The 22,164-nt window shown below is 41.7% G+C and overlaps 1 protein-coding gene across 7 annotated transcripts in view; it reads right to left on the bottom strand.

Moving 5' to 3' along the window:
• DTNA (dystrobrevin alpha) overlaps positions 1-22,164 on the bottom strand; it is a 234,536-nt gene that overhangs the window by 76,659 nt on the left and 135,713 nt on the right. For all 7 annotated transcript variants that reach the window (XM_056331940.1, XM_056331938.1, XM_056331939.1 and 4 more), the window contains one exon: positions 20,483-20,563. In XM_056331940.1, coding sequence (XP_056187915.1) covers positions 20,483-20,563 — 81 coding nt within the window. The remainder of the gene's footprint in view (positions 1-20,482; positions 20,564-22,164) is intronic.

Raw genomic sequence — 22,164 nt, forward strand, 5'->3', positions numbered from 1 at the left:
AGCATCTGTGTAGCATAAGGCAATCCACAATCATGCAGCTCAGCCAATCTTCAGTGACCCTTCGGAAAGGCCTTGCACTCTGTAAGCAGCATACCTATTCAGGCACAGATCTCCTCCCTCATTTGCCTAATGTCTGAAAAAAAATGTAGATGATTTCCACAAGCAACTGACAAACTATATATTTCCTTTCAGATTTTGTTAAGTGATTTCTGAAGTCACAGCTAAGCTAAACATCTGCATTATTAAACCTTCTATGACCAACAGTGTCTGGTAATTTAACTTTTATGAGACCAAGTGATATTTAAACACTGTCATAGAGGATTTCATACTTGAGCACATTCTGTAACAGACAGTGATTGCTGAATGTAAATAAAGTTCAGTATCCAGACAGCAGTGGGACAATGCAGATGAGAAGCATTACAGATGGCCACCATTCACTCCACAACAATCGTTACCAGAAGATGCACACTTTGAGGAGACCCCAGCTGAACTGCAGAGAATGAAGATTAATGCGTGAAAATACACTCCAAATAACAAATGTTATTTCCTTCAGTGGACTCCTTCAGCTGTTAAAACAACATTTGGAGAATGCCTGTTGCCAGCATGTTTTAACTCAGTTGATCAGTCTCTCTCCACAGGATGTAAGGATGAGTGAAAGACAGCTGGCTCAGTTTGAAAGTTTTACATTTTCCCCAAAAGTTTTCAGACACCCTTAAGGTTTTACATCCTGCCCTTCTCCCTTTACCTGTGTTCAGAACATCTTTCCCTATTTCCTTTTACTATGACAGAAAAGACTAGTTAGTTGTTAGAGTGCAGAATTCCACCACCTACAACTCTGTCAACAGGTTAATTTGTGGAAAAGGTGTACTCTGGATACATTTGGAGAAAGCAGAATTAAGGACAAGATAATGTTGCTTACTATAAATGCATATGTCAATTTTATTGATCTTGATCCTCTTTTCTTCAAGTGTTTTTTTTAGTCTCTTCATTAGCAAAAAACCAATGTATTTTTAATTTATTGTAACTAGCAACTTTAATTTACTTGCAACTAGTAATTTTCTGTTTGGTAGATAACATTATCTTAATAGCCAAAATGCAAGAGACAAGATGGACTACAGTCATGTTTTTTCAACTCTAAGCAAAGAAATTAAAATTTATTTATGCAGAAAAAATGAAGTCTTCTTTCCAGCATGCAGTTTACTTAGAATTATGGAAAGGTTGTGAGATATAGATAATCTTGGATATATCACTAATCTCAAAGGAGGCAGATTACTTCAAACATCAGTTCTCAAGAAATGACGTTGCCCTAAGCAAACGTAAGAAAAGAAAACTGCAGTGGAAGTTTATGTTTCAAGTAGTAAAAAAAATAAATATATTAGAAACAGCCTGCATGCTTAAGCTTTCTTACCATTAAACAGATCTATGTATGCAAAACCCCTCATCTGTTCTACTGCATTTTTTTGTATTCCATCTGAACCATGAACTCCATGTTATCTTTCCATTTATTACTAAATGAACATGGAAGAGAAGATTACATTTAATCAAACAACAGAAACGAATAGATCAAGGCTTTAATAATCAATTCAAATTTACTTAACATACAGTAGGTTTAACTAACTCTAGGTTAAACATGCCTAATTGATAGTTAGGACAGAATTCCTCCTCAATAGATGTTCCTTTGTTGGTGAATACAGAAAGAAACACCTTTAAAGAAGTAGTAATTTATATTATTTCCAAAACTTTAGTATATCTTTCATTAAGATTTTAGTCTAGCAAAGCTCTTATGGACATGCTTGAGTTTAAGCATACTAATACTGTCATTTGACATCAACGGCACTTGAACATATGTCAGGTATTCCAGGCAGATTTCATTAAAAGGGAAAGATTTATGCTTCCTTGTCTAACAATCCTAAAAATATTTTAGAATATGTTAGGCAATTCTTCTTTTTTTGATTACAATCTATGAACCCATCACAAATCAGGGTATTAGAGCCATTTGTCATTGTCATTGCTATGAAGCCCTGGGAAGTTACTCATGCTTTCTGTTTGGCTCCCTCTCTCCTGCTGCTAGGCGGGTAACTGAGGACTGAGTGGGGTGTGTTTTTCCTCTAAGCTACACCCGTTTGTGGCCAAGCTTCCCCTCAAATCAGCCAGCTGCATCATGATCACCAAAAACTTTTATCTGCACATCTCACCACTATGCAGGTCAACGTGCCAGCTACCATGGCTTACAGTCTTTTACACTCTCTGGGTGCCAAACTAAAGGGAAAGGAAAATGTGCCAGGGTGTTGCTTCTGCTTGGGGCTAAAATGAAGTACCCAGTTCTTTGGCTGGGCACGTCTGGTGACAGCTGTCACCCTATATGGCCTGAAACACCCAGGCTACTCATTGCCCAAATATCTGAACCTGCACTCAGTCTGTACCTGGAAATGTCCTGCAAGTTCCCATTCCCACTCCCATGTCTCTTGGGCTCCTCCTCTACCTCCCCGGTTGACTTCTGCTGCCAGGGCCAGTTCACACAGCCCAGTCATTTCTCACATAGTTGGGTACCCGTTAAGCAGCTGTTCCCAGAGCTTGGTGTGCATAGGGCCACTTCTGAACACTCCACAGGCCACCAGCCGCTCTCAGGCTGGTGACCACTGCTCTTCCAAAAGCAAGACTGGTGGACTTCTAGCTTGTCATCACATACTTGAACGTGTTAATGTCAAAATGCATTTCATTGCACCTTCTTGCCATTTCACTTGATTTCTAGGTTTTGCAGATGCAGTCACGCGTGAGTAAATACCGCAAGCTTCAAGAAAAAATTAACAAAATATTCAGAATATTTACTGCCATGTTATTCTGATCCCAAAATGCTTTGATTTTAGAGATGTGTGTATTAGACCCATCCAATAGTATGAGAAGTTGTAAGAGAATGATATATTGATAACCAAGAGCAAACATAGACAACATTCACTTTTTCACAAAAATCAAAGTCTTGTCAAAGACTGTAGAGGAATGAAGACAGTGGGTTGATTAGCATTGTTATAGCGTTTGTCTCTCTGTCCACTTTGATTGTTCTAGCAAATCTATGATCAATCTCCATGTTGTTAACAAGGCTGTAGCAATTTCATCCCCTCTTGTAGCAGCCCCAAAAAGTAACTTTCCAGCACTTTGCCATATCTGAATGCTGGAAACATTTTTCAGCGTAACCAGCACATCATTTACTTTGCACCATTCTAGCAAAGTTCTTATTGCCTTCTTGTTATACTTTATGCTTCTTTTCTCAAATATACCTGTAAGCATTGTTAACATAGAATTTTCTTCCTCTGCACCCATATCGTTAAATCCCCATCTACAGTGGGCACCAAAAGTTGCAATTCGAGTTAAGATGGACAATAAATATTCCAATACACCCATATCAATTAGTTGTCAACAGCTCACCTCTCACCATGTCTGTTATGGGTCATAAGTTCTCCCACTTAGCTACGTTGGGCACCAGTTGTTGTAGTCTGAGTCCAACTCAGCCTCACACGGGGCACCAGTTGTTGCAGCACAAACAAGCTAGTAGGCTGCAACGAAGCCTTTACTGTCAGGCAGATTCTACTATCCATGCTGCTGCTGCTCCTCCTCCACCCACCCCTATTCCACAATCCTCAGGGCTATTCAACCACCTTGTGGGAACCAGCTACAGCTGCACATCATCCATGTCAATCACCCCACTGCCTTCATTCCTCTACAAAAGACTGCCCACCTAGAATTGAATTTGGTAAGACTTACTGGTAAGCCTCCTTGCCTTCGTGATGAAGGCCTCTACAACAAGTGGGACAGCCTGGAACAAGGAAGGCAACCTCGGTGGAGGAGGGTCCAGTTAGGGGATGTTTAAACAGACCGGCATAGTCAAGTCCATAGGACCTGATGGGGAACACACCCACGAGTGCTGAGGGAGCTGGATGATGCTAATGCAAGGCCACTTGGTAGTCTTTAAAAAGCTGTGGCAATTGGGGAAGGTTCCTGAGGGTGGGCAGAAACTCACTGTCACTCCAGTTTCCAAGAAGAGCAAGAAGTATCCAGCGAACTAAAACCTCACCTCAGTCCCTGGAAAGGGGATGGAGCAAACCCTCCTGGAAACCATAACCAAGCATATTAAAGACAAAAAGGTGACTGGAAGCAGTCAGTACGGATTTATGATGGAAAAATCATGCCTGACCCACCTATTTGCCTTCCCACAATTAAATGACTAGTTCATGGGGAAAAAGGACAGCAGTCGATGTTCTTTACTCTGACTTTAGCAAGGTTTTCAGCACAGTGTCCCATACCGTGCTCACTGGCAAACTAGTAACTGTGGGCCGAAGTGAACAGTGAGGTAGACTGAAAACTGGCTGAACAGATTAGCTGAAAATCTTGTGCTCAGTGGCACCAAATCCAGTTGGAGGCCAGTCACTAATGGTATATACCCCCAGGCCTGATACTGTTTAACACCTTCATTAATGACCTGGATGATGGGACAGAGGGTACCCTCAGCAAGTTTGCAGCTGATTCAGAACTGGGAAGAGTGACTGATAACACCCACCAGAGGGCTGGGCTGCCATGCAGAGGGACCTCAACAGGCTGGAGAAATATACAAACAGGAACTTCATGAAGCACAATAAATGGAAATAGAAGTTCCTCGACGTGGAACCCCATGTACCAGTACTGGCTGGGTGCTCACTGGAATATGCCTTTTCAGCAAAGGCAGCCAACATCCCCTTGGGCTGCACTGGGCAGTGCGTGGCCAGCAGGCGGAGATCCTTCCAGTGGTGAACCTTCCTCTCAGCACTGGTAACATATCTGCAGTACTGGGTCCAAAGTCCAGCAAGGGCCACGAAGATGATGAAGGGACTAGAGCAACTGTCATTTGGGGAGGAGCCGAGAGAGCTGGGACCGCTCAGTCTACAGGAGGGAAGGCGCAGGGGGGACTGTATAAGTCTGTACAAATATCTGATGCAAAGCAGCAAAGAAGATGGAGCCAGACTCTTCTCAGAGAAAGCATAGTGAAAGGACAGAAGGAAACGGGCACAAATTAAAACACAGGAAAGCATTTAAACATAGGCAAAAAAATTTCTCTGTAAGGGTTGTCACTCATTGTGACAGGTTGTCCAGCGAGGCTGTGGTGTCTCCATCCCTGAAGATATTCAAACCCAAACTGGGCACAGCCCTGAGCAATCTGCTCTAGCTGACCCTGCTCTCTTCAGAGGTCCCTGCCAACATCAGCAATTCTGTGATTCTGTGATGCCCTTGTCTAACCATGAATTTATACTGCAAAACTATATATTAACGGAGAAGAATCACTGCTGCCCCACTGATTTTTCTCTAAAGCCATTGCTCAAGTAAGATGGGCTCCAAGTTCCTTTTCTGACACGTGCAATGAGCAAACAAAACCACAGAGCCTGCCCTGAGGCCCTTTGGGATGCTTGGGAAAGAGCTCTCCGGTTTGTCAAGAGGTTTTGTGTGAGGTGTACTGAGGGCCTTCGCAGCACTCCGCGTATTCTGTCTTTCTCTCAAGGTTTCCCTTGAACGCCAAGCGGGAAATCATGATTTCACTTAGTTCCCTGTAAGCATTCCTTCTCCTCCTTACCTCTTTGCCTGTGCTGTGAGAGTGGGCAGGTGTGTGGTACACACTGGCTCAGTGGGAAGCAGGAGCAAGGCTATCTAATTCTACCTGCCCATCTCAATGGTGGATACCCAGAGTGAGGAGTCATCCTTGGATAAGGAACAAAACATTCAGACTAGCCAACAGAAACATCTTTTCTTCTGAACTACTGTACACATGGAGTAAGTTGGTTGCATTTAGACTCACTGAATTCATTCAGATCACCTGTCTGTGAAATACCACATGGGACAAGCGATGTCCCAGCCACCAGGAGCTGGGTTCTCTGTGCACACGCTGGCCAGCTGCACACAGCATAGACAGGAGAAACTTCTGAGTGGCTGCCAAACCTGGCTGCTGGGTGTCTGGAAATCTGCAGGACATGATAAGTACAACTGAGGCATGGAAAACTCTGGGTAAAAATCTTAAAGGTTCTGCTGTCCGCATACCTGAGCTTGCATCCTTGTACCCTCACCTACTGTTCTGCCCAGAAGAAAAATCAGGTATTTTTAAAACCTTCTGAGATTCTGATCACTACAGCACATTAAACCAACATGGCCTGTTGGAAGAGTCTGTCCACTTGGCCAAGTGCTACTACTGAGGAATAACCATCAGGCTAACGATACACTGAAACGTGGTATTTTTAATCCACCAAGGTGTAAGAGTATGTAAAGATCACCAGTAAAATTCTTTACATTAATTTAATTTACAATAAAAGTTCCTTCTCCCTCTGCTGTCAATTCCTGCCTATTTTGTCTCACCTATATTGAACCAAAGCCTGAAGGGCTCTCCACGGATGGCAGAAGAGGACGTCAGTCTCCCCAAGGAGCAGCACTAACGACAACTGATTCTGTGAAAGGGAACGGTGGGCAATGCACCCTGAGTGCTGGGCTGGGAAACTGCTGTCATCTGCTTGTCACCCAGCTGCTGGGAAAGTGTTTCCTTTTTTTCAAACACACTTTGAAATCATTTATTCAGAATGCTGAATGAAGTATGACATATATAAAATAAAATAAAATAATAACAAAGTCTAACTCTAAGCTGCTTAATCTTTTGATGACAACCAGGAAAGACCACTCAATTTAAACTCTGCACTGTTGCTAATAAGTCACATAGCTTAAATCATCCATTATACATAATTTTCTTGTTTTGAGACTTAAACATATTTATGAATTACAGACCAATATGTAAATAGCAGACGTGTCATTATGTTTGTTACATAGCCAGAAACTTTAGAAATCACTCCCCTCCAAGACAGTGGTATTCCTAGATTATGCACCTCTATTATTCTTGCTATCCCACCATAATACTATTTTAATGAGAAAGGTTTTATTTGAGGCATTGTGTGATCAGTCCTCAGTGTGGCTAATTATTCCCTTCAAATGGGTTTTGCAAGTGTCAGCTTTAAATTAGCCAAAAAAATCATGGGGACGTGAGGTAACAAAACTTGGTCAGTAAATATGTATGATACACAACAGATCTCTCATTTCTCTTAAAATAAAGTCAATTTGCCTTACATCTGAGTTCATATTTCAATTAGTAAAATTACAGCGCTTCAAAATTTTAATGAAATATAACTCTTCTGTATTATATTACAGCAAAGCATATATCAGGGAAAAGTTTGTGCGCTCCTGAAAGGTGGCAAAAAACATCTCCAAGGTTGGGTGATACCGTATCTGGAGTTGATTTTCAAAGTTTTCTCTGTTATATATCTGATCACAGAAACTGAATTATGGAGACTTTCAAAAAATGTCTTCAGAGAAAAGAAAAAAGCCATATCCCAGCCCTCCTACTTAGGAGATTCAACTAGAAGTTCAGAAATTACTGAACATGTGAGAAGGAAACCCTAATTTTAGAGCCTGGCACAACTCAGATTGTGTGCAAGAACCCAAGACACACCAGCTTTTAGAAAACAGGCAGGACTGGGTGCACAAGCCTTCTGGCAGCCGCGGTCATGACCACAGGATGGCACTACTGGGTGTATTTTAGTAAATGCAGCATAATTTGCCGTAACATTTTAACTCTCTGCTGGCATAATGTCAAGCGAACTGACACAAATCAAAGGCTGTGAAACCCCACCGCTGTCTGCAGAAAATGGCCTTACCTATCCGCTTGGTTGAATCAAGACTATGTGGTTGGAGATTGGGTGGTGTGGAAGCCCTGGGCAGGCGATCATACGTGATAGGCAGATGATACCAAATCCATGAGGTGGACAGGGCAGAACGTCTTCATGTTGAGTGTCCCCATTACAGTGATAAAATCTCCTCCAGAAGTCTTTCTTCTAATGCCAAATCTGACATCTTCCTCTCTCAAATAACTTCAGGCTTTTTCCTTTGATACAACTGTTCCCAGCTCCGGCTATCCCCTCTAAAAACTGTCCATGCCTCAAGAGGACTACAGCTTCCTTTGGCACCATTGCCAGCAAAAAGCAAGTGTAAAGTGAACGTGTATGCTATTTGTTAAACATACACGTTCACTTTACACTTATAATTATTATATTTATTTATATTTTCCATTAATTTTGAAGCAGTATATGTTACCAACTTTAAGGATACAGGGTATTATCCCCAATCTCATATAAACTGCTGTTTTCTTTAAAAATTAGCTGGTGATGAAAAGAGAATATGCATTGTAATGGTTCTTAGGGAAAACAAGTTGAGATTACATTGTCAACCCTTAAGGTTCAGTCATATCACAAAGGTCAATGAAAAAGAAAGAGCATCTATTACACATTTAGAACAGCTTGAAGACCAAAACCTTCCTTGGCCCATCTCCTGTTTTTCAGACTTCGATCCGTGGTCAGCTGTCACTGTCTTCTGTAATTTTTTTTTAACCGTTTAGGGTTGGCAAGACTGTAACCAGCAACACAATGTACAGAATACTAATGAAATATGAATTGTGCATATCCTTGAATATAAGAGATGCAATATTTTATAAATAAGCATATTCTTAAGCTGATACTTATTAATTCAAATAATTTCTATGTAATGTGGACTGAATTTGGCCCATATCGTTTTCATCTCTTAAAAATAATTAGAGAAATACTTAAGATGAATATGATGCTTGCGTAAACTGCCTGATAGCAGAATTGCATTTTTTACCTCCAGGATAGAAGAGACATACGAAAGAGCATATGCTTCTCTCTTCTGAAGAGTTTGGGTCAGTCCAGACAGTTTCTGGCACAAAATCCCAGTATCAACCCCAGCTGGTAAAACTGAGAGCATTACTATGAAACAGAACATTCATATAATACACAGGACTTCGTTGAAAAAGCATCTTATGCCCAAAGTCATAAGGACAGTTCAGACTCTTAAATCTTATTTAACCTTTTGCTGAGATTGGTAATGTAGGTGATAATTACTGCCACAGGCTCACATTTTCACAGGTATTTAAACACCTATTAAATTTGAAAACAATGGGATTTATTTGCGCAAAAACCTTTTGGGATCTGAGCTATAATTAGCTTCGAGATAAAGAGATGGATCCTGGCACCTGAAAGATCCATTTTTTTTGCATCAAATTCATTTGAGTAGATAATATCTCATTCAGAGAAACTGTAGAGAATATTTGACTGAACTCTGGCTTTGTGTTCACACAATCTTCCCGCATTTGCCCTCCTGCCATTACTCATATTCAAAGCAATGTCTTCTGCAAGAGCCACTCAGTGTTCCAGCTCCCCAGCTGACGTGCTCAGTCACCAGGTCACCCATACCAGGAGGAAACTGCAGTGGCTCCCATTGCAGCAATGTGCGATACGACGCACTAAAACTTCACATCTCTTAAGGAAACAGGTATGACAAATAGGCCAAGAAAAGGAGAAAAGCTCCAGTTCATACAAACATAGTTTGACAATCAGCAACAATGAGAAAGGAAACAAGACTGCAGAATGTGAAATGACAGGTAAATGGGATTTAGGTGAAGTCCTACACATCTATCCTTCCACCTCTGTGTGACAGAAGCTCTTTAACGATGTTGTCAGGGCCCCTAGATGGAGTAAGAGTCTCAATGTACATGACCACTTTATCTGTCACCCTTTATTTTACACATGCAATCCTTAAAGATATCTTGCAAATCCAAGACAAGATAAGAGTATCAAGGCAAATAAGGATGAATGAAATGTGGAAAATTAAACTCGGGGAAGATCAGCACCTTTACAAGAGATGCAGTATGATACTAGAGTGTCAATTTATCTGAAATTGAGTCCAATCTCCTTAAACAATATGCACGAGAGACTGAGCCACTCCTTCCTTCATGCCATAGTAATGTCAGGGAGTTCAATAGAGTTACTTTCAATATACTTTCTGTCACGAAAGGAGACATCCATCTATCCGTCTGCATGTACTGAAGAAAAGGCTGAGCATTGTCCTGGTTTCAGCTGGGATGGAGTTAATTATCTTCTCAGGAGCTAGTGCAGTACTGTGTTTTGGCTTTGATGTGAGACTTTTCAGCTCCTCAGGCCTTGCTAGCAAAGAGGCTGGAGAGGCACAAGGAATGGGGAGGGGACACAGCCAGGACAGCTGACCTGACCTAGCCAAGGCGGCATTCCATACCATGGGACGCCCTGCCTGGTGTATATACCCGGGGGCTGGCCGGGGCAGGCAGGTCGTTGCTCGGGCACTGGCTGGGCATCAGTCAGCGGGTGGTGAGCAGCTGCATTGTGCACCACGTGTTCCTTCTTCCTTTCCCTCTGGATTTTATTCTTTCCCTTCCCTTTTTCATTATAACTGTTATTGTCATAACTGTTAGTATTGTTCTTTCATTTTTATTCTGTTTCAATTACTAAATTGTTCTTACCTCAACTCTTGAGTTTTACATTCCTTGGCAGTTCTTCTCCCCATCCCTCTGGGTGAGAGGGGAGTGAACGAGGGGCTGCATGGTAATTAATTACCAGCTGGGGTTAAACCACGATAGCACACACACAACTTCTCCTGGAATTAGCCCACACTTTGCTCAGTAAAGGATCGAAGACTGCTCAGAAATACCGTGAAATTGAAATCCATTGCAGCCAACAGCAATATCACAGATATAATTCAGTCTGAATTCAGCCTAGGAATGCCTTAATTCAGCACAAGGAAAACTGCCTCTGTAAAGCCATTGTATATCACAACCATTAACACCAGGAAGCTGAATGTTCATTGTGTAGTCTCAGAACTGTAGTAATAACAATGCACACTGAGAACATTATATTGTGCAGTCTCTTCACACTTATAAAAGCAGGAAATTATTTTTATGGCCAACATCTTCTGTTCTCACAATTTGTCCTAGCCTACCAGATATATGCTGTATGAAATCTTCCACTAAAACTTACAGAAAATAATAGTAGGTGCAGCTGATGGGTAAAAATAGGAGATAGACGTTAAGCTCAAGCTTCACTTTGAATATTCTGGGTGTTAGGAGCTTGATCTATATTGTTAGAGGTACACAAAATTACTTTTGATGTAGCTCTGGAAACAAATGAACATGGAAAAAACCCACTCTTTTGGAATTAGAGAAGAGAATCATAGTAAAAATTATGTCATGTTCCACACGCTGACTTTCCTTCTGTGAACTATTTGCTGTCCTCACCCTGAAGAAGCCCATAACTGCTGAGAACATGCACCACAGACAGCCAGTGTCCCTGCTGGCTCCACAGCTGGTTTATTTGTAGAAGTTATTGGAGACAGAGGCTGAAAGGGAATGAGGAAGGGCTGAGGACAGATCAGACTGTCTATGTGAGGCTGTGACAGAAATCACTGTTTAGGCACAAAGATGGTGCAGATTGTGTGGTTAAGGTGGAAGAAAGCTCTGTAGTGCCTACTAATTTTCCAGAGCTGCGTGACACTGTAAAAAACACCACAGGGCAAAAAAACCTCAGCAAAAATCCCAAGTCAGCAGATGTACTGAAGAAGGACACTTTGAATGCAATGCCCCAACAGAAAGACAGGGCAAAATGCTGCAGCTTATCTTCTGAGGAAAACAATTTCCTGCACAGACATAAAACCTGTCCTTTACTCTCTACAGAAAACATGTATGGACTGAGCTCATGTATTATTGCTCAAGACTTACTGCTTTGAGTCCAGAATAGAGAGGCAGGGATGGTTCAAGATGATGGACTGAAGCTCCCTAAGAACAAAGGACTGTGATCACCAAATTCACTGAGATCTGCTCCAAGGATGACTTTTTAACTTCTTTCTCCTTTTTCACATAAATACGTTGTCACATGGCAAAAACTGAGAATGACCAACAACATGTGACAGGCATTAAGTCACACTGCTTAATGCACTCTGGCACATTAAAGAGGTGCTTGTGTAACATCAGGACAGGCTCAGCAAAATACCCAAATGGGACAGACCAGAACAGCCCAGGGCAAGGGAAAAAAGGCTCAAGTGTAAAAGAACGTTAGCCTGAAGGAAGGTGCTTGGAGCCAAGAGGGTAACAGGAGAGGAGAGAGCAGCTAAGAGAACGAGGGTTCCAGAGTAGTCAGAGATAAAGCAAATGCCACAGATGATGACATGAAGCTGAAGAAGGGACAAGAAAATTATGAAGGAGACTTAAAAACACAGTTACAGCTTGAGGGGAAAAACAAGAAGGTGAAAGAAGAAAAAGCTCTCACATGAAGCAGCAGCATACCTCAGAAGATAACGGTCATCCTGTGATTGCCAACGTATCAGTTTGTATGTCTGCATATATTTTGCAATTTTTAGACTGCCTAGGAGAGTACTAAGGCTAATAATAATGGTTTATTTTCTTTAGTTTGAAGCATTCATTAGGAGGACCAATGTGAAATAAAACGCAGAAACTTTCTGGTTTTGGGTAACTAATGCCAAGCCTGCCAGACAAAGGTGACTGAACACCTCTTACCAGTAGCAGATGTTCAGAGACATCAGTGGGGAACTCAACAGACTGTCCAACCTTAAACCTGCATCAGGAAAGCCATCAGAAATAGCACTGTGAATGGCAGTTTTCACAGAGTTCAGGAAGTCAGAAAGAAGAGATTTTCAGCTATGATCCAATTACAAAAGCTGTCTCCATCAAGGCAGGGCTGAGCCACCTGCGTAGCAGAGAGCAGCATGCAGGTATACTTGGGACGTGGCCTAGCCTACGTGTCTGTCAGCTTCTGACTCAAAGGAAGCCAATTCAGTCATTTTCCTCTGTAAAGGACAAAATAATACCAGCTGACAATCTTCTGCAACTCGGTTTGTAACAGGAGCCACTTGGAATCATGAGTATGTTTGAAAAATCTACCTCTAAGCAAATGAAAATGTGAAAGTTTAAGATATATAACCTTGTTCGGTTCACTCTTTTTTGACATTAAAATAATTCCAAATATCCACTGATAGTTCTTCTATCAGCCTTGTACAAGGCAGACTTGTAGTGGTAGCCTTTAAGAGCAAATACTCAGTGACATCTGAGATACCACAACCCTTTTACATAATAACAGTACACTTCATGCTAACATTGAAGAAAAGGCTGAATAGCAGTCCCTCAATAAACATGCCAAATACACGGGTTATATGTCGGGTCGCTAACAGCTATTATGATCTTTTGAGTATATTAATAAACTTTTACAGTCAAAAGGAAAAGAAAATCCGAACCCATTTTCAGGATATTGTGCTGTGAGTGAACACTTACAGGCTAAAACCCTTATAAAGGATTTGTCTGCAGGGAATATGCTAAATCAAGCCCTTTTGAACTTTTGATTAAATAATTGATGCATAATGCAGAATGTATAATATATGCATCTTTTCCCCATAGTTGCCTGGAAACCCATATGGAACGGTACTAGCAGTTCCAGGAGCATTTAGTCTCTAAGTTGCTGGTAAAGACAATGGAACAAAAAAAGTTTTAAAAATCATTAACTCATCTTTCTTTCCATTATTCAGGTACTGCAGGATACCAGAATTAGTAACTTACACAATGGTATCATGAGTCTTGTAATATAGAGTGCTTTTTCTTTTTTTAAAGCTATACCTGTTGGAGCCATGTGAATAATGTAATTCACTATTAGTCAACTGTAAGACTCAGCTTCCATTAAAATCGAAAACAAAGAATACAATTAGCATTTCCAGCCTCTATCTTTCTGTAACAATAGTAAGCAGACCACAGAATATCCAAGACAGTCAACAGAGGAATAAAAATAAGAATTCAAAATGGCAGGTTTTCTTTGCAAATTATATGATTTTTAAGCCAATCACACGGGAGACTGATCACTGAGGGTTTAGAAAAATATGAGAATGCCATGATCACAAATTCAAGAGGCAGATTGCTTCAAACTGCAGCCAAGCAGACCTTTTGCACTCCTTGAGTAGGCAACATTGCTTGTCATTCAGTTTGATTGCTCTGTGACCCAGCCTGAATCTATCCTCTGCTTTATTGCTTCCAAGATGGAGTGAAAAACATGATGAAAATCAACAATGAGAACAGAGCACTAACCATGGAAACCTACAGTGATGAAGGATTAAGTTATTTAATCTAAACAATTCTGTAATTGTGATAATTTGGTGGCTCTGTTCTGATGGTCATCCTGAGAATAAAAGGATGAAGGGCAAGTACAAAACTGTGCAGGCTATACAGTCCTTCAGAGGTAAAAGGCAGGATATTGAGAATGAATGCCTCCTGCCATGGCAGGGATCTTCATGAGATTCTTGCACACTGAGGATACCACCATCGAGTCTTTCTTGTGCACTGCTTCACTTTAGAGAAAATACTGAGTCAAAGAAAGAATGGTTTTATACAACAGTGGCAAGAGGTCTCGTTTAAGTAAAGAGCAGCAGTTGCCAGTTCCTAAACCAGTTAACATACAAAGATAAAACATTTGGTGGTTAAGCATCAACAGGACAGATTAGAACACTTCTGAACATCCTCTAGATTTGTGTTTAGGGAACTTTTTGGATGTGTATGATCAGCGCAGATTTTGTCATGCAGTAGTGAAAGTTGAACCTGGATCTCCTGTTGGCTTCTTCAGCCACTAGATAACACAAAGATCACAGCACCATTTCCAGTGTGGAATCAAGACTTTTCATACCCTTTCCTTTTCCTACAAGTACCAGACACTGTGACTTCTCATTTTGTGGTGAATGGCATGTTGAATGGGATGGGATAAAATGATATTTTAATTGTCATCCCAGTATAGAAAAAAAACCCAAAACCAACCCAAACCCCAAACCCTAGTATTTTATTTAGGTTTAATCAAATAATTTTCAGAAAGTGCTTGCTGTCCTGATGGCAGTCAGTCACTCACACAGGCTGATCTCACCATTTGATATCCAAATTGTCAGTTTCTAGGACAAAACCAGTTTCAGCAGCTTGCTGTAGCGTTACAGGAGGTATAAGAGTACAGACGGAAAAAAGTTTTAAGAAAAGCATCTAAAAATAGTGTGTTTACAATAACTGTCACTCACTTCCAGTGGGAAATTATTATATTTCAGGAGGGTGAGAAATTATTCTAACTTAAAATAAATATAAAAAGGCAGATCAGATCAGGGAGGCACCCAAAAGAATCTGTGCAAATTAAGCTGACACACCCACATGCCTCAGCTGTGACTACTTAAAGCCCAGTGGAGGCAGGAGGAAGAGTGGGGTGGAGGAAGAGGAGACTGTTTTGGAAGTTCATGAGGTCTCCATCATAGACATGGTAGCTGCATTCCCTACGTGGCAATAGCTGTACTATAACTTGGATAAAACAATGCAAAAAAACAAAAAACCCCAAAAAACCTCCCCCCCCCGAAAAACCCAAAACAACAAAAAAATTGTCACTCACCAGAAGAATACTGAAGAAAGAAATAGACACTGAAGCCCTAAGGTGCTGGGACTAAATTGCCAGAGAAACAAGCTCCCTTTTTTTGTCTGCATTAAGTCACTTATTACTATGACCAGCATGCTTTAGATTCAAACTTTCAATTGCCAATGATTTATTCTGATCTCGGGACAGCAGCAAAACATGCTTTTTTCAGCCAGAGTCATAGAATAATCTCACAACACATTCAGGAAAGTTTGTCAAGGGCAGCAGTAGTTTTCCAGCTGCACAGTTCTGTATTGGTGAGCGATGTTTAACAGCACAACAGTTTTGATTACGGTATGTTGTTATTTTCTACTCCTGCTGCCACCATACCCCAGAGGGAATCTGCATGTGAACATGATATTTCATCTCTGCTTGTTAATCAATTCACTGAAAACCAAGTATTAAAATAAACCAACTGCACAATGATCACTGGGGATAACTATAAATTGTGCTTTTTGGTGGTTCCTGAATACTGGTGAATGTTGCAGAGATGTGCAACTGCTGTCATTGGTTCTTCATGCCTTGTTTTAGGAAAACCTATTATGTTTCCATGTGTGAAAGCTATGAATAAACAGCTGTAAATCAGCCTTGTCAAGATGGCATTTTCCTGGCAGTAAGGGGAGATGAGCAGGAGCCTGTATGGTGGGAATGTGTGCTGACTGCTCCAGTGCACTGGAGGTGAAGTGAATGACAATACCCTGATGTTTGACTTTGAGCAATATTGGTTTGTAGAATTCCCAAGTTCTGCTACTGTTGCAGAAGTCGTAGTGCTCACCTGTAGTTTTTCCATCTCCCTGACTGATTCTTGTAGTGTGCACTATTTAGGGTAAAGCACATTTAGAAAATTTAGATGATGAAGTCAGCTATTCACAATTTGTACCGTACAGGCTGGAGTAATTGGACAGGCTGGATTGATAGGGTGAGGCCAATTGTATGAGGTTCAACAAGAAGCACCGGGCCCTGCCCTTGGGTCACACCAGCCCCACGCAGCGCTACAGGCTGGGGCAGAGCGGCTGGGAAGTGCCTGGTGGGAAAGGGCCTGGGGGTGCTGGTGGACTCACAGCTGAATGTGAGCCAGCAGTGTGCCCAGGGGCCAAGAAGGCCAACAGCATCCTGGCTTGTGTCAGAACCAGTGTGGCCAGCAGGACTGGGGCAGTGACCGTCCCCCTGCACTGGGCACTGGTGAGGCCGCACCTCGAACACTGTGTTCAGGTTTGGGCCCCTCACTGCGAGGGGGACACTGAGGGGCTGGAGCGTGTCCAGGGAAGGGCAGCGGGGCTGGTGAAGGGGCTGGAGCACAAGGCTTATGAGGAGCAGCTGAGGGAACTGGGGCTGTTTAGCCTGGAGAGGAGGAGGCTGAGGGAGACCTCATTGCTCTCTGCAGCTCCCTGACAGGAGGTTGTAGCCGGGTGGGGGTTGGTCTCTTCTTCCAGATAACTAGTGACAGGACAAGAGAAAACAGCCTGAAGTTGCACCAGGAGAGGTTTAGATTGTATATTAGGAAAAAATTCTTCACTGAAAGAGTGGTCAAGCATTGGAACAGCTGCCCAGGGAGGTGGTGGAATCACCATCCCTGGAGGTGTTTTAAAAATGCGTAGATGTGGTGCTTAGCAACATGGTTTAGCGATGGACCTGGCAGTCCTGCGTTAATGGTTGAACTTGATGATCTCAAAGGTCTTTTCTAACCTAAGAGATTCTGTGATTCTAGTCTATGATTCTATTACATGTTTCTATAAAGACGTAGCGTGTTTGATCAGATTTCTGCACCTGTTTCCTATCTGCTTTTATTATCCCAGATAATGAAATTAAACCTCAAATGATTAGGGTGCTGCTGTTTCCAAGACTATACCCAGTAGAGCAGCCACAGTCAGCTCACACTTGCTTTACATTCTGAGATTTGAAGATGACGTAACCATGAGCAGTGCTTCCTCTGGGGTTTGTCTGTCCAAGAGTCTGCATTCATTTGGAATTATTTATACCCAAATCTCAAGATCTTCTCAAAAATTCTTTAGAATTTGATTTTTTTCCTTTTTTTTTTTACAGAAGAGTCATCTACATCTTGGACAGCAAGCCAAAGCCAGCAGTGTGCCCTGGTGGCCAAGAGGGCCAATGGGATCCTGGGGTGCATCAGGAGGACCGTGGCCAGCAGGTGGAGGGAGGCTGTCCTCCCCCTCTGCTCTGCCCTGGTGAGGCCCTATCTGGAGTGCTGTGTCCAGTTCTGGGCTCCCCAGTTCAGGAGAAACAGGGAACTACTGGAGAGGGCCCAGCAGAGGGCTACAAAGATGGTGAGGGGGCTGGAGCATCTCCCTTGTGAGGAAAGGCTGAGGGAGCTGGGCCTCTTCAGCCTGGAGAAAACTGAGAGGGAAACTTAGCAATGCATATAAATATTTTAAGGGTGAGTGTCAAGAGGATGGGGCCAGGCTTTTTTCAGTGGTGTCCAGTGACAGGACAGGGGGCAATGAGCACAAACTGAAACACAAGTAGTTCCTTCTGAATATGAGGAAGACCTTCTTTACCTTGAAGGTGACAGAGCCCTGGCACAGGCTGCCCAGAGAGGCTGTGGAGTCTCCTTCTCTGGAGACATTCAAAACCCGCCTGGACATCATTTTGTGCAACCTGCTGTAGGAGAACCTGCTTTAGCAAGGGGTTGCACTAGATGATCTCCAGAGGTCCCTTCCAACATTGACCATTCTGTGATCCTGTGTTAGTATGTATAACTAAGGTAAAGACTATTGCTATATGAGTTCTGCAAAGTAATAAGCAAGTAGCCTGCAATCATCTCTTTCTATATCCACCACATCCTTGAAGGTACCTACATTACTGACAGTTTCTCTTTTCATTACTTCCAGTTTCAGAAATTATCAGGAGAAACAGAGAAGCATAAAATGAGTCTATATTCATGGTGCACTAATATAACTTCCCAGCTTTTAGGATTTCTGCATGTAGAATTTTGTGGGTCTCTTGCTTTTGGGATTTTTTCCCATGTTTGGGCACTTGGTAGATTCAGATGTGCGCCAACAACAATTTTTAAATACTGTTATTTATGTGTAATGTTAACATAGGCATAGGGGAATCTTAAATTTGCAGGAATTCTTTGAAAGATAATATTAGAGCTTTTTCAGATTTATCTATTCTCTGCCTTGAAGCTCTTGCCTAGAAGCTCTGCCTTGCACAGCCATTGCCTGAAATCACATCATGTGAATGAATGACTTCTTTTCCCACTAATAAAAGAAAGCCATCTGGGAGAGCAGTAGTCGACCAGAAACAACCAGAAGAATCTGTACTTGATGGTGAAAAGATGCATGTACTTGAGCCCATTCCAGAGCAACAGGCATTATTGCTTAAGTTGCGCAGAAACCAATTCTTAGGGTGACATTTTAAGTTCCTCCATTTTTTTTTCTTCAGAGGAGATTGATATAGTATAAGTCTTGATACGAGACCAGCAAATCATTTCTCCTAGGTTATCAAGGGCAACTAGAAGGCAAGCACTGTCCATGAGCAACTTGGCACGAGCTGGTAAACTGAAGGGTATGTGTATATGTGTATTTGTTCCCTATGAAGAGAAACAACAGTTCCACAAAAGCAGATTGCAGTTGATAAATAAGAAGAACAAAGTTAAGATTAACAACCAATATTTTTAGCCAGCCAGCCACTCCCAAGAATGAAGCTATTGCACCCTTAGGTTTTTTCATTTGCTTTTATATACAGTTATCAAAGCAATTACTGTTAAGATTTTGCTGTCACTGTCAACCTAATTGGATACTTTTGTGACCTCAGACTGTTGTATTCTGTTACCATGAAAATGAAGTGAAAATTTCATCCTCTTAAATATAAAATTTATAAAAATAAAATAAACAACTGAATGCAACATCATAGTGTCTTTCAACACACTTCCTCTTGAATGGGAGAAGCCAGCTGCTGGGCAGGTACTAAATCCCTCCTGGGTTTTGTGTCCCGCAGCCTGCTTATAATGTGATACTAATCCTTCAATTCTACTTCAGCTAAACACATATTAAAAACATGATAAATGTTCTGCAGAAATAATTGAACGACCTGCTCTGTAGTTAATAAGCCAAAAAATACTCTCCAAAGTCTTTTCCACCACAACTTGGCCTCTCCAGTAGGTTTGGACAGCATAAGCTAAACACTTCCATAACGCAGCTAGATGTAACCCCAAAACTAGGAACTCTCTCCAGGGTGGTTAATCTCTATCTGCAGTGAACGTTCTTAACATACTTACCACTGCGCATAGCATAAACGTAGACAGACTATCATTCTAGTTTAGATACGAAGACTTAAAAAACTTGTTTTCTCTGCATTAGTTGTCTCCCTACTGCCACTGATGACAAGCGTTCCCTTGGTTAGAATTTTTTTTTTGTCTTGGTGTGGAAAGGTCCAGTAAAACACATAGACCAAAACCTACCATTCTAAGTATTTGCATACTGTTTTGGATGGAGAAAAAAGGATACACTCCATTACAGATTTTATATGTATTTCCCCTTTAAAGTTCACAGCAGGTGACTGTGATAATAGAAACTGCAGCTGTAAAGGAAGAAAGACTGAATCTCAGAAGAAACATTTAAAAAGTCACTAATCAAGTGGGAAACCTCTCAAGAATGAAGTCTAGAAGGTGGAAGACAGACATGCAGAGATCAGAAGCAAGTTCACCCTCTTAGAAGATGTCTCTAGCTGGCCTTCTGGAGAAAACGGGGCTGACTGACATTGCACTTCACTTGCTGCACCCCAGATAGACAAGGACTAAAACCACCATTCCTTCTCATGGAGTTCCTACAAAAGCATTTAATTTTCAGGATCTTGCTGGAACCCACAGGTGTTATTTTACAAGAAAACTGGAGAGTGTAGTTAATATACTTATTAATTAAAGCTGTGGCCTGCATCACAACTCACCCTTCTGTGACTGAATCACTGGCATGCTTGAGACAAGTTCCTTATATAAAAAGGTTAATATTTAAAATGTGCCTAGGCACTCTGATTAGTGTCCTTCACAGTGCTGGATCAAACAGCCCCAGTTTGTGACTGATGTGAAGGACAGACTGGGGAGTGTGGTGGAAAGCTAGTAACAATGGTATATTAAAAAGCGCTGACATACTTACAGTTGCATTTCTTCTGAACAAATCTAAGCTTGCATGCTGTTCGGTAGGTGGACAAACGAATGCGATCCAGATCTTGAGCCCCTAGTGCAAGAGAATAACAGCAACATTTGTATGGAATATGACCTGTGCCTATCTTTGCTAGCAGGGAAGCCAAAGAGGACACATGAGCGGACTCTGTTCAATAATTTTTAAGGCACTCCCCTTTGCAGGGAGTAGAGAGGGGTGAGGAGAAAGGAGGGGAATGGTAGGAGCTACAGTGTTAAAAGACTTTTATAAAGGAAGGCAAGGAATAGTCAGCCCACTGTGTCTGTCACTTTGAAGAACAATCTGGTCAAGCTGCAGGCTAAAAGACACACTGGCCAGGCTCCAACAGCAGGGAAAACCTCCATCTAATTTTAATATTTAACAACAAAGCTCATATCAAATATCTTTGGCTGACATGCCAGATCAGAACAAGGTATTGCCGGCAAGCCAAATGAGAAAAAATATCATGCCATCACAAAAAGACATGCCAATCTGCAGAAGGGGACAAAAATAATGCAAAGGGTGTGAGGCCTTTCTCCATTTTGCAGAGCTATGTCCTCTGCAACAGAGACCTCAAAGGGTCAGCTTTATGCTTCACACATAGCTTGGCCCTGGCTGCTGCAACTTAAAAGATCTGGCAACATTTCCAAAGCAGCTGTTGAGGAGATGGGTATAAACTGACTGGTAGCTACTTCACATACAAGTGCAGTACAGAGGGACCAGGATGGGGGCAGAACCTGGCACAGTGTCTTTAGGGCTCCTGCTGCTGTGTACCACTCATAACACTTCCCCAAATCCTCAAAATGTAGATGAAGAGATTGTGATTTAAATCTTTCTCCTTCCTGGCTGGTATGTCTTACATAAAAAAAGGGTTGCCTCATAGCTACAACATGGACTATGAAATACATGACTGGTTATTAATTTTACCACACATTTAATGGAAACGTATTAAATTAGTTGGCCCTGTAACAGCAGTAAAACCTGTTCTATTCAGTTAGGCAAGGTACCAAGTTACAAAAAACAGAGCTTCTTAAGGAACTGTCTGCATGAAACACATCCAAACAAGGTACAATCGGGCTGGAAGAGGAGTGGAGTATATCCCTGCTTTTACATATGTTTCCCAAATGCTTTCTTTAAGATTCCTCCTGACGTTATTAGATCGGCTGCTCAGCTGCACTGTTTGTACATATGGCTATGTCAGCATTGTTCACTCACACTTTCTTAAAAAACCTCCCGGACCCAAATTTTTCAAGTGTGCTCTGACCTGCAAGTTGCGAATGAGAATGATACTCTCCTCTCTCCCCTCTCCCCAAACTCTGCTCTTTTCCTGACTGGATTCCCCCACACTGAGTTCCCAGGGATCCCAGCTACTCCCTTTTGCCAGTTGGCTGTCTTAACACCATCTGCTCCTGGGAGAAGCTACCCGTAACTACTTAACATCAGGTCTGGAAAGATTTTTTATTCTTTTCATCATGTGCTTTATTGTTAAATTAGACAGGTTTTTCTCTCCTCTATTAGAATCTCATTGACAGCTTTTGGAAAACTTCTTTACTGGCAACACTTGTAACACTAAGTCTTAACATTTTTAATAGGACTGATGAGTAATATGAATTTAACTTTCTCCTTCTTTAGTGAAAGCCACTAATAAAATCTTCCAA

The sequence above is a fragment of the Falco biarmicus genome, chromosome 3 (assembly GCF_023638135.1).
Source record: "Falco biarmicus isolate bFalBia1 chromosome 3, bFalBia1.pri, whole genome shotgun sequence".
Classification (NCBI taxonomy): domain Eukaryota; kingdom Metazoa; phylum Chordata; class Aves; order Falconiformes; family Falconidae; genus Falco; species Falco biarmicus.